The sequence below is a fragment of the Dendropsophus ebraccatus genome, chromosome 4, assembly GCF_027789765.1.
Source record: "Dendropsophus ebraccatus isolate aDenEbr1 chromosome 4, aDenEbr1.pat, whole genome shotgun sequence".
In the NCBI taxonomy this organism is placed as follows: Eukaryota; Metazoa; Chordata; class Amphibia; order Anura; family Hylidae; genus Dendropsophus; species Dendropsophus ebraccatus.
Genome location: NC_091457.1, coordinates 75,653,067 through 75,672,206, shown reverse-complemented (window position 1 = coordinate 75,672,206; position 19,140 = coordinate 75,653,067). Strand labels below are relative to the sequence as shown.

At 45.1% G+C, this 19,140-nt stretch overlaps 1 protein-coding gene across 4 annotated transcripts in view; it reads left to right on the top strand.

The window, feature by feature from the left end:
- TERB1 (telomere repeat binding bouquet formation protein 1) overlaps positions 1 to 19,140 on the top strand; it is a 40,954-nt gene that overhangs the window by 17,248 nt on the left and 4,566 nt on the right. For all 4 annotated transcript variants that reach the window (XM_069968502.1, XM_069968500.1, XM_069968503.1 and 1 more), the window contains exons 14-18: positions 2,005 to 2,054; positions 3,452 to 3,541; positions 13,293 to 13,460; positions 16,215 to 16,277; positions 18,124 to 18,198. In XM_069968502.1, coding sequence (XP_069824603.1) covers positions 2,005 to 2,054; positions 3,452 to 3,541; positions 13,293 to 13,460; positions 16,215 to 16,277; positions 18,124 to 18,198 — 446 coding nt within the window. The remainder of the gene's footprint in view (positions 1 to 2,004; positions 2,055 to 3,451; positions 3,542 to 13,292; positions 13,461 to 16,214; positions 16,278 to 18,123; positions 18,199 to 19,140) is intronic.

Here is a 19,140-nt window from a genome sequence, read left to right as displayed (position 1 = left end):
GTGCACGGGAATCGGGCCGCGGTCCCCGTGACTGTGCCTTTTGATCCGTCGGTTCAGATTAAAGAGGATGTACCTGGTGGTACATCCTCTTTAAGAAATGTGCATACTGTGGAAAACACACAGAGGACTTGAGGCGTAGGCAGCACAGGCGGAGAGTGAAGTGGGAGCATGCGGGGATGAGCGGCAGAATTCACCACAAGTCCTCCGGGTTTTCCTCAGTGTGAACATACCCTTTAGGGTACGTTCACACTTACCGGATCCGCAGCTGATTTTCTGCTGCGGATCCGCAGCAGCATTCATTTAAATAACTGAACACAGCATTAAATCTGCACCATCAAATCTGCTGCGGATCTGCTGCAGATCTACTGCGGATCCTGTAGGTGTGAACGCACCCTTAGGGTACAAACCCACACACCGTATATGCAGCGCATTTACTACTGCGATACGCAGCAAATACGCAGCAAATACGCAACAAATACGCAGCAGATTAGATCTAAATAACAACACAGCATCAAATCTTCACCATCACATCTGCTGCGTATTTGCTGCGTATATGGTGTGTGGGTTTATACCCTGAGGGTACAAACACACACGGCATATACGCTGCGTATTTACTGCTGCGATACGCAGCAGATTAGATCTAAATAACTGAACACAGCATCAAATCTGCTGCGTATCTGCTGCGTATCTGCTGTGTGTGTTTGTACCCTAAGGGTACAAACACACACACCGTATACGCAGCAGATACGCAGCAAATACGCAGCAGATTTGATGGTGCAGATTTGATGCTGTGTTCAGTTATTTAGATCTAATCTGCTGCGTATTTGTTGCGTATTTGCTGCGTATTTGCTGCGTATCGCAGCAGTAAATATGCTGCGTATACGGTGTGTGTGTTTATACCCTTATAAGGCTGGGTTCACACTATGTATATTTGAGGCTGTATTTGTGAGGCTGTATAGCAACCAAAACCAGGAGTGGATTGAAAACACAGAAAGGCTCTGTTCACATAATGTTGTAATTGAGTGGATGGCCATCATTTAATGGCAAATATTTGCTGTTATTTTAAAACAACGGCTGTGGTATTGAAATAATGGCCATTATTTACTGTTATATGGCGGCCATCCACTCAATTTCAACATTGTGTGAACAGATCCTTTCTGTGTTTTCAATCCACTCCTGGTTTTGGTTGCTATGAGGACCTGACATGAGGACCAAATACAGCCTCAAATATACATAGTGTGAACCCAGCCCCCGGGTGCGTTCACACCTACAGGATCTGCAGCAGATCTGCAGCAGATTTGATGCTGTGTTCAGTTATTTAAATGAAATCTGCTGCAGAAAATCAGCTGCAGATCCTGTAGGTGTGAACGCACCATTAAGGGCCTTTTACAAGGCTTGACCACCCTTAAATAAACACTAGATGATAAATAAACACTAGATGATTCTTTGCATCCATCTTTCATCAGCCACACATCTCATCTTAGAATGGGCCTTTAGGATATGTTCACACACACATTGGAGTTTCATTACATTAATGCACTGAAGGGCGGCAACTAAATAATTAATTACTGCAATACAATGATCCAGTGCAATGCAATGAAATGATCATTTACTGCAATTAAATAATGCAGTCATATTGAATCTTCATGTGTGAACACATCCTTAGCCCAAATGTTTCAGTCTTAACGGTATAAACCCACACACTGTATATGTAGCGTATTTACTGCTGCGATACGCAGCAAACTCGCAGCAAACTCGCAGCAGATTAGATCTAAATAACTAAACACAGCATCAAATCTGTACCAACAAATCTGCGTATTTGTTGCATATCTGCTGCGTATACGGTGTGTGGGTTTATACCCTAAAACTGCAATAAACACATACAATACATTTAGGAGAGAGAGAAATGTGCTTCAGAAACCAGAAAATTCTGATAATTCAGCAGCATATGAGTCCACTAAGAGCTGGATTTACCAATCCTTATATTGTTTTTATTTATTACAGGTTAAACACATCCAAACATTCAACTTTAGCCAGACTCCACAAGCTTCTAGGTAAAGAAATTCATAGTCCAACATGGCAAATGTGTATCTCAGTACATTCCAATGAAGGCTTATGTTGCATAACTATTGTGCCACTCTAGAGTCACCCAATAGTGGCTGAACTGGAGTCATTGCCTAGCTCATCCTGTAGTGACAATTGAATCTTGTTATAAATTACGAGCACCCTATGGTCAAATTGCCACTTGGTAATAGATAAGACATATTACAGTTATGGGTAGAGATGAGCAAATTTACAGTAATAATTAAGCAAGGCACATTATCTCTGCAATCCACTCATCAGCCGACTGCCGTTAAAGTGACTGTACCACCAGGCCCAGGCTAAAGCACTGGAGGCGGGCCAACCCACCCTTAGTGGAAAGAAACTCCAGCCCTCCATGACGTGACTCCATTAGAATCATAGAGGGGCTAGGGTTTCCTCCCACTATGGGTGGGTCGGCCCGCCTTCAGTGCTTCAGCCTGGGCCTGGGGGTACAGTCACTTTAACTCTGTGCTGCTCCACTTCGGGTGCTGGGAAAAGCTGGACCCAGTTTTTCCCAGTATCCAGGGAGGAGTGGCACAGAGCGACAATGAGTTAAAAGGCAGCCGGCTGATGGGCAGATTGCAGAGATAATGAAGTGCCTTGTTATTACTGTAAATTTTCGTATCCCTTATTATGGGCCTGCAAGGTGCATGGAAATAAACTCTTGAAAATACCTCAATACCTCACTTCTCACAGATAACCCTCACAGGAATGGGATATTTGGGTTAACGGCAGTCACACCTGCATTGGCAGGTTTTAAGCAGAGGGGGGCTGTGTACTGTGGAGTCTTAGCATTGGAATTAGCTAAGATTTGGAAACAGGTGATTGCCATGGACAAAGTGAGCATTGTTCTGCCAGGCGCAGGTATATAGGAATGACATGTATGTTACAATAGTATCTACCCATTATTTTGCTTTGTTATTAAACATGATTTCTTTCTAATATAAAATAGGGCTATTGACCCAGTGTCTTTCACTGTCAAGCTGAAAAAAAATGTATTTAATGCAAGGCTTCTTTTACTGTTCTCACAGTGACTACAACTCTCAGAGTCTTCCACCTTTCCAAGAGTCCTGAATAACATGCATCAGTTTCTTACTACTACTTTAGTTTTTAAAGGGAAATGATCAGCAGTTTAAAAGTATCTAACCTGCTGATAGCTCCCTACAGGGCACGGAGAGTGGAGACACACAAGAAATCCCATTGAAACAATGTGACAGACAGAATTTCAAGCGGCATCTTCGGCGCAGGCTTTGCTTGACCTTCCTCCACTTTTGCTTAGTGTGAACTGGCCCTAACAGGGAAACTAACAGCATGGATTGACTGAAAATTAGATGATCATTGATATATAATTTTTTCTACCTTTTCTTAGACCCCATGATGATATGTGCTGATGTAATTGATAGGGAGATTAGCAGTGTTCTGGATACTCAGCGTCCATTAGAAGAAATGCATTGTTCAGGTAATTTTAAGACATTTTAAAGTTTTTTTTTTTTAAATGTTTTTATTTGTATAGCGCACACAGATTACGCAGCACTTCACCTATCTGTATGTTTTTGGGTGTGGGAGGAAACCCACGCAAACACAGAGAGAACATACAAACTCTTTAGATATTGCCCTTGGTGGGATTTGAACCCAGGACTTCAGCACTGCAAGACAACAGTGCTAACCACTGAGCCACCGTGCTCACATTTATGTCTCCACATTAGAAACAAAGAGAGGTGGAGGCACTGAAAGTTGGTCAATAAGTGTGTAAACAGAGCGGGTAGGAATAAGGATATGTTCCTACATAGTAAATGGGGTTGCGTTGAAAACCATAAGTGACTAGGCACTACATTCAAAAGCCAAGATGGACTTCTTGAAACTGGTTGAGGTTGTGAACACTTGTGAAATGCGACAGTATCCACTGCAACATGGCATTTTTTGGACACACGCTCCCTGACGCAGTCAGATTTACCATGTAGCCCTAGCCTTATATTAGCAGAATTGCATTGCTCTTACACTTAAAGCGACTCTGTACCCACACTCTGTACCCACACTCTGACCCCCCCCCCCCAAAACTACTTGTACCTGCTGGATAGCTGCTTTTAATCCAAGATCTGTCCTGGGGTCTGTTCAGCAGGTGATGCAGTTATTGTCCTAAAAGACAACTTTTATACAAGCCCTGTGTCAAATTGGCGTGGCCTAGAGTACCCATGCCCTAGGATTGCCACACCCCTCCGTCCCTCCTTCCTACCCTCTCCATTATTAGGAATGCCCCTAGAACAATTTCCCCTAATTATCACTAGAGATGAGTGAACTGGTTCGCCCGGTATGGGATCCGGTTCGGATTTTCCCAAAAATCTGAGTCCGATCTGAGCCGCCATTCTAGAAAGCAGGAAGTGTTCCGGGCAGGAAAAGTGCTTTCCCATGATGTCCGGGACACATCCAATCAGCAGGGATCTTGAACTAGCCCACCCCCTGTGTGACATCGGTATTGCTTTAAGAGGAGCGTACCGCATGACCGCACCACGCAGTGTGTAGAGGGAGAGAGAGAGAGAGGAAGCAAGCTGCTGTTGTGTACTACTATATATATATATATATATATATATATTGTGACAATCTGGGGGTTACTCACTCGCTGGGATCGCCATCTCCTGGGCCTGAGACGGTTGGCACATCACAAATTGCAGTCCAGTCAGTGCTGTATGCTTTATACGGACCTCAGTCAGCTTTATTTATCCGTTCAAAAAACACAAGACATAGGCAACACTGCCAATAAAATAAAACCTAGGCCGTCTAGCCACTGACTAACACCACAGCTTCCCTAGCTGTCACTTATGAGCCTAATGCTCAATATCACCAGCTCCACTAGTCTTACCCAGACTTCTTGTCTGCAGCTCCCACAGGCCTAGCACTGCCTGTGTTCTCCCACACTGGGAGTCTTCACCTGGGAGCCATCACCTGGAAAGCTCTGGAGTCTCTAATAGAGCTCCACCAGGTGGTTTCAGAGCCTCATTAGCTCTTGGACTGGAGTGGAGTACCTGGACCAGGAGCTCCACCTGAACTCCAATTCCCACTCCAGAGGCATAGAACTGCCTCTTACAGCCCCACCATGCCACAATATATATATATATATATATACACCCAATTTCCATACTTGGACCCTTCTGATTGAAAGTGTGTATATCACATCCGTCTTATACTGAGAGACTAAAATACCTGGTTCAGGTGTATAGCATTGTAGCTTAAAAAGGGGCTATATACCCAATTTCCATACTTGGACCCTTCTGATTGAAAGTGTGTATATCACATCCGTCTTATCCTAAGAGACTAAAATACCTGGTTCAGGTGTATAGCATTATATCTTAAAAAATTGCTATATATACTGTATAGACAATTTCTACAGTTGTCCTATATATTACAAGTCCTATATATATATATATATATATATATATATATATACACACAAGTCCTATATATTACAGAAAATACTGTTCTCATCTACCAAGTGTAGAAATCATAATTTGAATATAAAGGCATGGCACAGCGGCAGCAGGAAACCTCACAAAGCGCTTCAGGCAGAGGGCAGGGCAGAGAGTCTGGCTCAAGGGGCATAAGAGGAAGTAGTGCAGGAAGAGGGTCCAGTGGCAGGCCTGAGCTTCCTTTGTCACACCAGGGTCGTGTCCACACGTCTAATTCCACAGTCCTGGAGTGGCTGGCTCACACTTCGAGATCCACAAGGATGAGTAGTGAGACAGCTAGCCAGGTATCTGTGGGTACTTCGGACACGACCCTGACTTGGCACGGGCACGCAGCAATTCCCCCACGTCCTCCATCTGACATCCTCAGCAATATCCCGCTATTTTTTGACCCACCACTGTTGGCGTCTATGAGCAGCCAACTGCTCTTTGATGATGATGAGCACGTGGACGAAGAGACAGGGGACAATCAATTGCAGGGAATAGCTGTGTCGGAGGCAGTATCAGAGCAGGCCCATGTTAGGCCTGTCAGGAGAGCAGTAGGCAGTAGACGAGAGAGGGATGGGCAGGAGCCTGATGAGGATGATAGCATCATTCTGGAACAGGATGATGCTACATTGGATGTTACATGGGATCCACGGCAGGATTTGGCTTATTCGACGGATTCGTCAACCGGGAATCCATCCACCAGCAGGCCCGCCACAATTAAAAAGACAGGCAGCAGTAGTCAACTAACAAGTCGGAAGCGTAGCCGGGACAAGCAGATGACCACTGGGGAAACCTCCTCCACTGCAGGTCCTAGTATCGGCAGCGCCCGCCCATCCTCGCAGTCTGTCGGTACTAGACTCTACACCTCGCCTGTGTGGCAGTTTTTTAAAAAGTGCCCGGAGGATACCTATGTCGTCATCTGTCGCCTGTGCGACAGGCGCATTAATAGAGGCAAGAGTTGCCATCCTGGCACCAGCGCCATGGCTGCAGGTCAACAGCAGCAGGAAGCAGCAGTAGTCAGGGGAGTCAGACCTCCTCTGTGGAAGGGAGTGTGTCTTCACTCCCTTCTTCGGCTGGTGGCCCCTGTGTTGCTAGCAGTAGGCAGCCTGTCATCATGGAGTCCCTACACCGGAGGCAGACATATGCATCCAGCAATCCCGCAGCCGTCAAGCTGAACACCCACCTGGCCAAGTTGCTGGTGCTCCAGGCTCTGCCATTTAAAGTTGTCGACACTACTTTTCCAACACAGCTATCCCGGCCATGTATAGCTATGTTCGCGAAAAGGTTGCTGACTCGCTGAGCCATTCAGTGAGCAGACATGTACATTTAACCACAGACATCTGGAGCTGTAATTACGGGCAAGGGCAGTATATGTCCATTACTGCTCAGTGGGTAAATGTAATATGGCCAGCGGACCCCTAGCAACTTGGCCAGGGAAGGGCGATGACACCACCCCATTGTCACAGCTGGGTTCCTGTATCGCGGTCCTCCTCCACCTCCTCTATTACGTCCAAAACCTCCTCAACCGCCAGTGTTTCTCCCTTGTACCACTTGGGTGTAGCACGGAGGGACACGCTGTGCTGCACCTTGCCTGCCTGGGTGAAAGAAGACACACAGGGGAAGAGCTGCACCGCCTGCTCGAAACGGAAATCCTCTCGGGGCTGACTCCACGCCATCTTAAAGTTGGGACGGTGGTGAGTGACAATGGGAGCAACATTCTCTCAGCGCTGCGTCGAAGAGGTATGAGACACGTCCCGTGTATAGCACATGTTTTAAACCTAATAGTTACACACTTTCTAAAGTCTTCATCCCATTTACAGACTGTGCTGTCAATGGCTCGAAAGCTGTGTAACCATTTCAGCCTTTCAAGTCGCTCTCACCACATCCTCCTCGACCTGCAGCGGAGGAATGGTCTTCCCAACCATCGTCTCATTTGCGATGTAGCCACGCGGTGGAACTCCACCCTCCACATGCTGGACCGGCTCTATGAGCAGAGGAAGGCTTTGACTGATTTCCTCTTAATGAAGGCGGACACAGCGACTCCCCTGTGTAACCTGGAGCTCGGCCAGTGGCAGCTCATGCGTGACACCTGCCGCTTGCTACGACCCTTTGAGGAGGCCACCTTTCTGGTCAGTGGGCAAGACACAGGACTGAGCGCCATCATACCCATGCTTCATGTACTGGAGCTGATGCTGATGCGACTCAGTGGCGAGGGGGAAGAGGTCTTGCCACTGTCACAGCCTGGGTCGCTGGAGGAAGGCTTGGCGGAAGAGGAGGGAGAGGAAGTTGAGAAGGACCTGAACGCACAGGAACTCTTAGGGGAGACGGGTGGAGGAGGAGATGAGCCTTCCTGCCAGACCAGAGGGGGGCCAGAGGAGGATATGCAGGGCTATGAGGAGAATGAGGAGCATGGAGGCAGTACCCATTGGCAGTATGCTGTGGAGACGGAGGCATGGCTAAGCGCATGTTGATATGCTTTCGGGCCGACCTACGCTTGCAAAGGATTCATCAACGGGACGAGTTCTGGCTGGCCACACTACTGGACCCATGGTATCGCAACAAGCTGTGTGAATTTATTCACATGAATAGGTTCCATCCACGGCTTGGTTAAAACGTAGAAAATTTATTTGAACATCACAAAAAAACAAAACAAAACAAATAAATAAAAAACATGCTGTGGCGTGTTTTTTATTTATTTGTTTTGTTTTTTGTGATGTTCAAATAAATTTTCTACGTTTTAACCAAGCCGTGGATGGAACCTATTCATGTGATTGGAATCTTCGGGTTGCGGCCCGCAATACTGCCATCATGAGCTTCACACTAAAGAGGTCCACACACACCTGCAATTATCACGGCCAAGGAAGGGTAAGCTGACATTTTTATTCCTATTGCTGTGTGAATTCATTCACCCTTCCCAACGGGAGGAAAAAATGAATTATTATAGAGAGGAGCTGGGTGCACAGTTAGTGGCAGCCTTTGGAACACGACACTCTCATTCACGCCATTCCCACCAGGGCCACACCAGCAGCGCTGCCTCCTACGCATCCTCCTCCAGCAGCTTGGGTGGCATGAGCAGCGGCACCAGTCTGAGCCTGATGTCCATGATGCACGCTTTCATGCAGCCACAGGCCGGGGTAACAGGGGCGCCCGCACAGCAGCAGGACATGGCGGCACACCTCAAACAGCAAGTCCAGGTGTTTTTGGACTCTACGTTGCCACCTAACGTCCTCGAACCCCTGGACTACTGGGTGGGAAAATTAGATGTCTGGCCACAACTCGCTGAATTTGCTTTGGACATACTCTCCTGTCCGGCCAGCAGTGTGTTATCCGAGCAAGTTTTCAGCACAGCAGGTCATATTGTCAGTCCCAGGAGAACCAGATTGTCCTGTGATAGTGTGGAGCGTCTGACTTTCATCAAAATGAATGCCACATGGATAGATAAGGACTTTGTTACACCTGCTCCTGATACCACAGAGTAGGATTTGGTCGTGTTGTCACCAAGATGAAGGACCTTTTCTGCTTCTATTATGGCCTATATGTGAACTAGACCGTACTGGTCATTCCACCATCCCTGCTGCTGCTGCTGCCGCCCTGCTACCTCTCGCCTGTCCATGGACCTCATCCATGTCACCCCCTTACAACTGCTTCTCCTGCCCTGGCCTCCATGTTGGCTACTGCTGTGCCTTTACTGGGCTCCATGTTGACTACTTCTGCTCCTGCCCTGGCCTACATGTTGGCTACTGCCGCTCCTTCCCTGGCCTCCCTGTTGGCTACTGCTGATCCTGCCTGGCCTCCATGTTAAATACTGCTGATCCTGCCTGGTCTCCATGTTAAATACTGCTGATCCTGCCTGCCCTCCATGTTGGCTACTGCTGCCCCTGCCTGGCCTCCATGTTGACTACTGTTGCTTCTGCCTGGCCTCCATGTTGGCTACTGCTGATCCTGCCTGCCCTCCATGTTGGCTACTGCTGATCCTGCCTGCCCTCCATGTTGGCTACTGCTGCTCCTGCCTGGCCTCCATGTTGGCTACTGTTGCTCCTGCCTGGCCTCTATGTTGGCTACTGCTGATCCTGCCTGCCCTCCATGTTGGCTACTGCTGCTCCTGCCTGGCCTCCATGTTGGCTACTGCTGATCTTGCCTGGCCTCCATGTTGGCTACTGCTGATCCTGCCTGCCCTCCATGTTGGCTACTGCTGATCCTGCCTGGCCTCCATGTTAGCTGCTGCTGATCCTGCCTGGCCTCCATGTTGGCTACTGTTGCTCCTGCCTGGCCTCCATGTTGGCTGCTGCTGCTCCTGCCTGGCCTCCATGTTGGCTACTGCTGCTCCTGCCTGGCCTCCATGTTGACTACTGTTGCTCCTGCCTGGCCTCCATGTTGGCTACTGCTGCTCCTGCCTGGCCTCCATGTTGGCTACTGCTGCTTCTGCCTGGCCTCCATGTTGGCTACTGCTGATCTTGCCTGGCCTCCATGTTGGCTACTGCTGATCCTGCCTGTCCTCCATGTTGACTACTGTTGCCCCTGTCTTGCCTCCATGTTGGCTACTGCTGATCCTGCCTGGCCTCCATGTTGGCTACTGCTGATCCTGCCTGTCCTCCATGTTGGCTACTGCTGATCCTGCCTGGCCTCCATGTTGGCTACTGCTGCTCCTGTACTGGCCTCAAATGACTATTGCTGGACCTCCACTGGCCTCCAATGACTACTGCTGCTCCTTCACTGCATTTGTGACCTTTTTCCTGCATAGACCCTGTAATGGTGAATTTCCTGCATAGACCCTGTAATGGTGAATTTCCTGCATAGACCCTGTAATGGTGAATTTCCTGCATAGACCCTGTAATGGTGAATTTCCTACATAGACCCTGTAATGGTGAGTTTCCTGCATAGACCCTGTAATGGTGAATTTCCTGCATAGACCCTGTAATGGTGAGTTTCCTGCATAGACCCTGTAATGGTGAGTTTCCTGCATAGACCATGTAATGGTGAATATTGAAGTCTAAAAAAAAAATTGACTTTGAGATATCGAAAAGATAATCATGTTACTGACATGTAGAGCCCTAAATTCAACTAAATACACTACCCCCGTATCATATAGATGCTTTAAACTATGAAATCCGAAGAAATTCGAAATTCGGTCGGACCTTTCTGAAAAAATCCGAAAGTCCGATCGGACCGAACTTTTGAAAAGTTCGCTCATCTCTAATTATCACCTGTGTGAGCACATGTGCTGGATCGTTAAGGCACCTGTGCAGTGTTCAGACAGGTGATGAATAGGAAAAATCCTGCCCGGGGGGTGTTCCTAGTAATGAGGAGGGACAGGGGGTTTTGCAATCCTAGGGCACAGACACTCTAGGCCACCCAATTTGACACAGGGCTGCAAGTTTAAGAGTAGCTTCACACATACCATATCGCAGTGGATTTTCTGCTGCAGATCTGCAGCAGATTTGACTAAATGAATGAACACAGCATTAAATCCGCACTGTCAAATCTGGTGTGGATCCGCAGCAGATTTGATGCTGTGTTCATTCATTTAGTCAAATCTGCTGCGGATCCACAGCAGAAAATCCGCTGCGATACGGTACGTGTGAAGCTACCCTAAGGGTGCGTTCAAACCTACAGGATCTGCAGCAGATCTGCAGCAGATTTGATGCTGTGTTCAGTTATTTAAATGAAATCTGCTGCAGAAAATCAGCTGCAGATCCTGTAGGTGTGAACGCACCATAAAAGTAGTTTATTAGGACAATAACTGCATCACCTGCCAAACGGACCCCAGGACAGATTTTGTATTAAAAGCAGCTATCCGAAGGTACAAGTGGTTTTGGGGGGACAGATTGTGGGCAGGGCCGGCGTTAGGGGGGGCAAACAGGGCAAATGCCCAGGGCCCCAGTCCCAGGGGGGCCCCACACGCAGAGTGAGAGTAGCCAGCTCGAGCCAGCCAGCAGCATGAGGAGACGCGCAGCTTCCCCTCTGATCAATCAGACATCGGACCTACAGGGGCACACACACAGCATCGCATTGCCCCGATCGCGCTGCCCCCCTCTCACAACACAGCATCTCCCTGTCACCTGCCGATCGCTATGTTCAGGCTGTGACAGGGATCCTCGGATGATGCTGCGACCCCCTGAGCCTGCCTGCTAATGATCGGTGGCTCCTGATGCTAGTCCTGTCACATGCCGATCGGCAAAGTGTGCTGTGGTCCTGGAGAAGCTCTGTGCTGTTTGTCCCTAGGGGGAGGGGGGTGTTTTACTACACACAGTCTGTGCTGCCAGCGCCACCTTAAAAAACATCTGACCCACCTCCTCTCCCCTCATGTGATGCTCTGCAGCTTCCTGCTAAGTTATCAACAGCAGTCGGAACGACAGGAAGAAGGGAGGGACAATATTGTGCAAACCTCTGCACATAAGTGAGACAGACAGCCCTCAGCCACCTTACATCAGCCTGCTGATTAACCCCTTGTAGACTGCACCCAGCTTGGATAAGTATGCTGTGTTTATGCGTACATTGTGCAGTGCTATGTGTGATGTGTTATGTATTGGTGATATTGTCTATCTGTATTGTTCTATGTATGGGTGATGTGCATACTGTGTGCTGTAATACTGTGTTTATATATGTGTAGGAGCATATGTCTGACTATTTATCTGACTGACTATCAATCATCTATCTATCTCCTATCTATCTATCTATCTCCTATCTGTCAGTCTATCCATATATATGTAATAATATCCAGTAGAAATACAACGGCACTCACCGGTGTCAGTGAAATCGATGCTTTATTACAGGAAGAGATATACAACAATAGCGCTCCACACCTCCTTTCTGTGGAACGCTCCCGCTATTGTTGTATATCTCTTCCTGTAATAAAGCATCGATTTCGCTGACACTGGTGAGTGCCGTTGTATTTCTACTGGATATTATTATGATTGCTGGACTTACAGCTGTCTCAACGAGCAACACGTGAGCGAGTACCTTGCACACGGTACGCTTTGTTTAAGGAGCCCAGGAAGCCGTAGTCCCTGCTCTGTCTTCTTGTGGCTTATCTATCCATATATACATGTGGGTGGGGGGGGGGGCAATGGGTCATTGTCTTAATAAGTTGCATGCACTCACTTAATTGCACAGGAATGAGCAAATTTAGTTTTTTCTTTCGCCTTTTGAGTGAAAACTCCATAAGGCAGGCAAACCTAATTTAACGTGCAATTTTTTGCATAAAAACTTGCGCCTGGGGATATGCTGCTGCACACTATGCACAGTACCTGCTGGATGTATATATGTATTTTTGGGGCCCCACTTTAGTTTTGCCCAGGGCCACATTTTGTCTAAAACCGGCCCTGATTGTGGGTACAGAGTCGCTTTAAGTGTAAGGCCTCATTCACATGTCTGTAGTGCAACCCGCAACCACAGACTGCACTAGTAGTGCTCCATGGGTCACCGACCACTACATAGAAAATTGCGATCCATGCTGCAAATTTGAGTCTGCACTAGGTCCTGTGCTTTTTTTTTATTCACAGATCACAGCCCCATTCATATTCATGAACATGTGAATCTATTGGCCGTGTTCCGCTCGCAGTTGCAGGTCCACAACTGTGGACATAAACACAGACATGTGAATAGGGCCTAATATCTTGGAAGCTACAGCTACATTAGGATTATTACAGTGCATTTTAGTACTCCTTTGTATAGCTCAGTGGGAAGGCAATTCTGTAATACAGCATGGTACATTATGTCCCATGTGAATGTTACTTATTTGTTTGTCTCCCATCTGTTTTCCAGGCTGTCTCGAGACAGAGCATGTCATGAATAGCAGGAATTGCAGCAAGATCTTGATGGGATGCCCAACTTTGTGTTTTCGTCACAGAGTTATTCTACAAGCAGAAGAACATTATAGAACAGAATATAGGAAATTACTGTTTGGCAGTGGACATACAACAGTGCACAAAAGTAGGGATAATGTTATTTAACACAGTTGTAAAGAGTAATAAAATAGGGGGAAAAAAAACATGAGCTTGACAAAAATACTTTAATGTTATAACTATTATCGAAGGAGAATAGTGATGTCATTGTAGAGTGATGGATGAATATCAGTGAGGTAGGGTGGATCGGCGAGGTGGATTGGTGCAATGAAGGTAATTGTCCTACCCCCAGTGCACCAAACCGCCTAATTTACATATTGATTAAGGTAAACAGTTTGGTAAAACAAAGCTGAGAATGAAAGTAATTACCTTTAGTCTTAGTCTCAGTGTCCCATGTGCTATGGGAACATAACAGGATGTTACAGTCTTCTAACCTGTTGTTCGTTTCCCTTTAAAAGAGCAGGAGGCTATATTCAGTCCACTGAGCACAATGGGCCTGGTGCAGGTATACTTCAGTGAACATTGGCATACCTTTCTGACAATATGCCAACAAATACCACCCACATACAACTCTTTTGGAGTGTGAGCCCTGTTTAGTGACCTTCTTATCTAACTACCTAAGGGGGTGCCCTATACAGGTTTTGAATTTTTTTTAACCTAAAATAGGGAGGAGGAGTCTCATGAAAGCACTATATTTATTGCTTATAAACTGTCTGTAATACAGAAACAGTGAATTGGGCCTTAGGGTATCTGATAGTTTCTTTAATATGAATATTAGAAAGCCAGCCTCCTTCTTTAATCATATCTCTAATGGGTAAAGTCAAAATGTGATTATGCTATTAAAACAAAGCATGTTCTGTTTGAGCTGATGCTTTTAATATATCAGTGGATATATCCAGACATGTCCTAGGGGTTATTTCCTAGCCCGGCAATGAATAGTAGTCAGTCATACTACACTCTGTAAATATCCACCTGCTATTATAAGTCATTGTCGTCAGTTACCATGGTTGCTTATCTATACTGTAAGGAATATGTCTAGACACCCCAGCAGGGGCAGCTCACTTGTAATACGTCCTTCCCGGACAGACATGCACTGGAACTTGTTGTGTGGACAGCCACATGTTTGGTAATTGACCTGATTTTTGATCTTTGCTGTACGTCACATTAGGTTTCATCCCATTTTGGCCTGCCTGATGTCTAGTGCAGTGATTACAAATGCTGAATGACAAGTATGCTATGAATATACTAGGAAACTATGATTATTTTCACTTAACAGCAAATATAGCCAGATGGAATAGCATCATAACATGATTTTTTTTTATATCTACTATACGTTATGTCCCCATAGGGGGAACGACTAGCTAGTGTTAGTATCGCAAACAAGTGAAGTGCAACATACTGCAATGTTCCAATTGGATTACCAGACACTGCTAGTTCCTGCTTTATGTTTACATCATTCACTATAATTATTGGCATTAAATAAATTAGATCATTCCTTGCCACTAATAAGTGCACATGGCATACGATTTAGCAGCATTGTAAACTGAGCCACAATTGTAATCCCAATGGGGCAGTGTTTGCATATGCATTTTCAGTGCATAACTTGCAGTGAATGATTTCAGTGCAATGATTGCAGTAATTAATCATTGCATTGCCATCCAGTTGTCCTTTATTGTGTTACTGCAATGAAACTCCAACATGTGGGAACATAGCCTGGGTGTTCATACATACACACACAATAATATGCATAATATAGAAGATTGTAATTTACGTTACACTATGATAACATTATATTATACATCTTTTGGACCATTCAATTTAACAGATTTAATCTATATCTATATATATACTGTATAGTATTGAAGTATAGTGAAAACACAGAAGAAACACAGCCTGTGAACCCATGCTTAGGCCTTATTATCACGCTCTGTCATCCACAGACCCTACAGAGTGCGAGGCCGCACAGGGCATCTCCCAGCATCATGTATCAATATGAGGCCGGGAGAGCAAAAAGTGTTTAAATATTCACAGAATTGTAGTGATGCACCAGTAGGCCTAACTGTATTTGATCCCACAGGTGTTGTAGTTGTAGAAGACTAGATAAAGGTGTTTGAATGAGAGTAGATGTCACAGAAGTGATTAATACTTCTACACCTTAAGCAAAATATTTAATCTCTTCTGTGCAGACATACGGTGATGAATGATGTTTGAGAGCTAGCGCTTATATACTCTAAAAGTACAGTGTACAGCATTTGTCAAGAATGTTTTCACAATCCATCCATCTCTTTGTCATGGTAGAAGCTGTTAAACTCTACACTGGAAGGCAGACTTATTCAATCCTTGTCTGACACATGGCCAATTTTATAGACTTTTTTTCCCTTAAATATTGCACCATTGTGGGTTCTCATAAACTGACAAATCGATCTGAGGCCATGTTTACATATGTAAAAAACAGCGGCCATTGTGTGACACGGCTATGTCACAGAACAGCCGCTGTCTGTGATATTCACCCTCGCCAATTGGCCGGGTGAACATCACTACATTTTAATTGGAATGCGGGCCATTAGGGCCTGTAAGAATGAGACCTAAAAATAGAAACATATATAATATCTATATATATCTCAAGATCCCTAAATCAATTCTATATTTATAGGGGACCCAACTCTGAGATGTCCCTAAAGGCCCACTACAGACACCTTGTAACATTAATCGTAGTAAAGGAATACAAAAATATATACAGTACATTTTTCTATAATAACTATAATTTTACATATCTTACATAATAACAACAAAAAGTATTCTGGACATTTAATGTTAATAAATGCATATTATGTTTTTACAGATATGCTGTTGAGGCCACTAAGAAGAGGAGGAGCGACCGTTCAGAATATAAATAAACCCAACAGTGAGCTGCCTATAGATACAACTTAGTTTTGGATTATGAATTAATCATTTACGAAAACAATATGATATACACTTGGGGGTCAAAATTGACCAAACCAAAAAAAAACCAAAACAGTTGCACAATCACAAGTCAAAAATGCCAAGATAATTTTAGCAGTATTGTAGGCTTTTTTTTTCCGAAGTCACAAAAACGCCCCCCCCCCCCAAAAAAAAAAAAGCTGTGTCTGGGGCACCCTCAATTGACTGAGAATAAGGGCTTATTCTCACATTCCGTGTAACACGGAACCTATGGACAGGAAAGCAATGTAGTGGACTCTATCCCCGCCTGACATCATGGATCAATATGCCACGCGGCTGTCTCAACTACCCTTTAACTGCAGATGCTGTGTGATAAGGATTGGGCAGCTACATTTCAACACGCCCGATTATTTGCTCTCAAAAGGAAATAGGATGTTGCCAGCAGTGTCTAACTGTTTAACCTGGCTTATTTCCCTCTCCCTATTGAGAACACACACAAACTCCTGTCTATGCTATCTCAGGTGCATGGCCCCTTTTAATGTCCTAACTTGATATCATCTGTTTGTTTTAGCTATAGCACAGTTTTGGCAATTATGTTTATTTTTAAATATTTGTCTAACATTTAAAGGGGTATCCCAGCAAATAACCTATTTTCTGTTAGTGGGTTGTCTGAGCGCTAGGGCCTCCTGCAAATCCTTAGAATGGGGGCCTTACTCTTACAGCGGAATGGAGCGGCTGACCATTTATTTATTATGAATCAACTGGAGATACCTGAGTACAACCCTTCGCTATCTCTGGTGTCTCCATAAAGAATTAATGGTGCATGTGCTGACCTGTCACGCCTTTCAGCCGAGAGAGTCATGTCCCTGTTCTGAGGAATACCCCTTTATTACTATGTGCTTATGAAGAAAAAGTTCATGTAACTCTTTAAAATCCAGTAGGTGGCAGTATTTGACTGAAATATCTTCTGTATACTGCTTTCTAAAACTGCTGTGTCCATTACTGATGGTGCTCATTCCTTTTGTCTCAGAGGAGGTCATCCAGTGTATTCTGTAGACTTTATTATTGTCCTACTTAACTTTAGGAAGTATAGGATCTAGTGTACATATCAATAACAATAACTACTTATCAGCTTTTTAAGATTGTCATAAAATATCAGATTCGTAATGAGTTGTATTTGCTATGTATATACCACTTTTTTAATGGATGACTGTCAGACTGGAGTACTGTGGGCCCACCACAGAAAAATATTCTTCATAGGACCGACCCTGCAAACGGTTCTCTGCTTTGTCATACTATTTAACTGTGTTACAATTAAAAGCAGCACTCACTCAGGGATCTGGCATGTTTTTTTTTTTTTACAATTACCCGAGTGAGCCTGGTCAGTTACCCGTCCACTGCTGGGCACATCGGACATAGCATTGCGTCCTCCCAGCAGCCAAGTCCAGTAGATTGGTTTTAGGGAACAAATCCACAATAAATATATTAAATATTAAATTGGAGACTAATGACTATAAATTGGCAAGAGAACTTTTCTAACCCATATTCACGCTATTGTGTGAATACAGGTTGGCACAAAATGACCACCCAGTTTTGTTAGAGGCATCCTCTGCTGGGACTATCACCTAGTTTAATTTTCCTGCAACACCTTCACAGAGGAAAAGAATTTCCATAAACCAGTGCATAAAATAGACATGGACATGCCAGGTCCTCCAAAGGGAGAAAAACTTTTTGTAAATGAGTCCTGAACTGCTCCCCCACCCCCTCCAACTTTAAAGTAGCTTCATGTGGTGCTTCTAGTGTTGACATAAGTCAATTATGTATTACAGGCATCCTGCTGACCCCTATAAGAAAAGCAAATCAAAAAAGCAGTAGGTTAACAAAACCGGCATGTTGTCTGCAAGGTGAGTACTATGAATAATGACACAAAGCTCAATGTTAGGGCATGAGTTTCTTTTCCATTATGGAGAGTCTCATAAAACCACTGGATTTCACTTTTCTATCAAGGAAGGGTGGTACTAGAAGAAAATCAGCAAATCAGTGTATGTACAATGCCAACAGGGCCATCATACCAGGGCCTATACAGTGAGTCCAAAAATGTGTACTGTTTAAACCCCAAGGATGGCATTACCCCAAGGATGGAGTAGAGAAGACTATGTCTGTCCAACACACTGCAGAGATGAATGATTTTCTGTTTATGCCTAGCACAAAAGCTAGAATTGGCCCTGTGTCTGCCAATAGGTCATCAATCCTATGTTTAATACTGAACTTAGGGTCAGCGTGTAAAGGTATTGATTTCTATGGCTATTGATTTCTGCAAGATATTTGTAAGTGTCCATGACGACCACCACCCTGTCCTTGTCAGCCGGCATGATTGTTACAGACACAAGAACATTCACTGCTGCGTGTTCCTATATGAAAAAATTATTATAGCGCTTTACAATAGACATGAATGTAGTGACATCTGGTTCTTTTACAATCGGACAGAAATTACTCCTGACCACTGCTCTCAGCTATAAGAGCGGTGGTCAGGCAGTCATGGGTATCGGGTGGTCGGTAGCTGGTATGTTTTTACTTTTACTAGGTCTTCCTCTGACATCCTACATGTCTTCAGGGCTTGGATTGTCCCTGGAGGCATATATAGTGGTAGATGGAGACACAGCAGTGCCGAGTTCATTCAGCTCAGCACTAGAAATGAGCACAACACGAGCATGCTTGAGTTTGTTTGTTCATTCGTCATCTCTACTCAGCACCACTGCATCCTCACTCCCGCTGTGCTAAACCAGGAAGTGATGGCGGGACACAGGGGGCTGATCTGAAAAGAGGGAAATAGGACAAACCCTTTA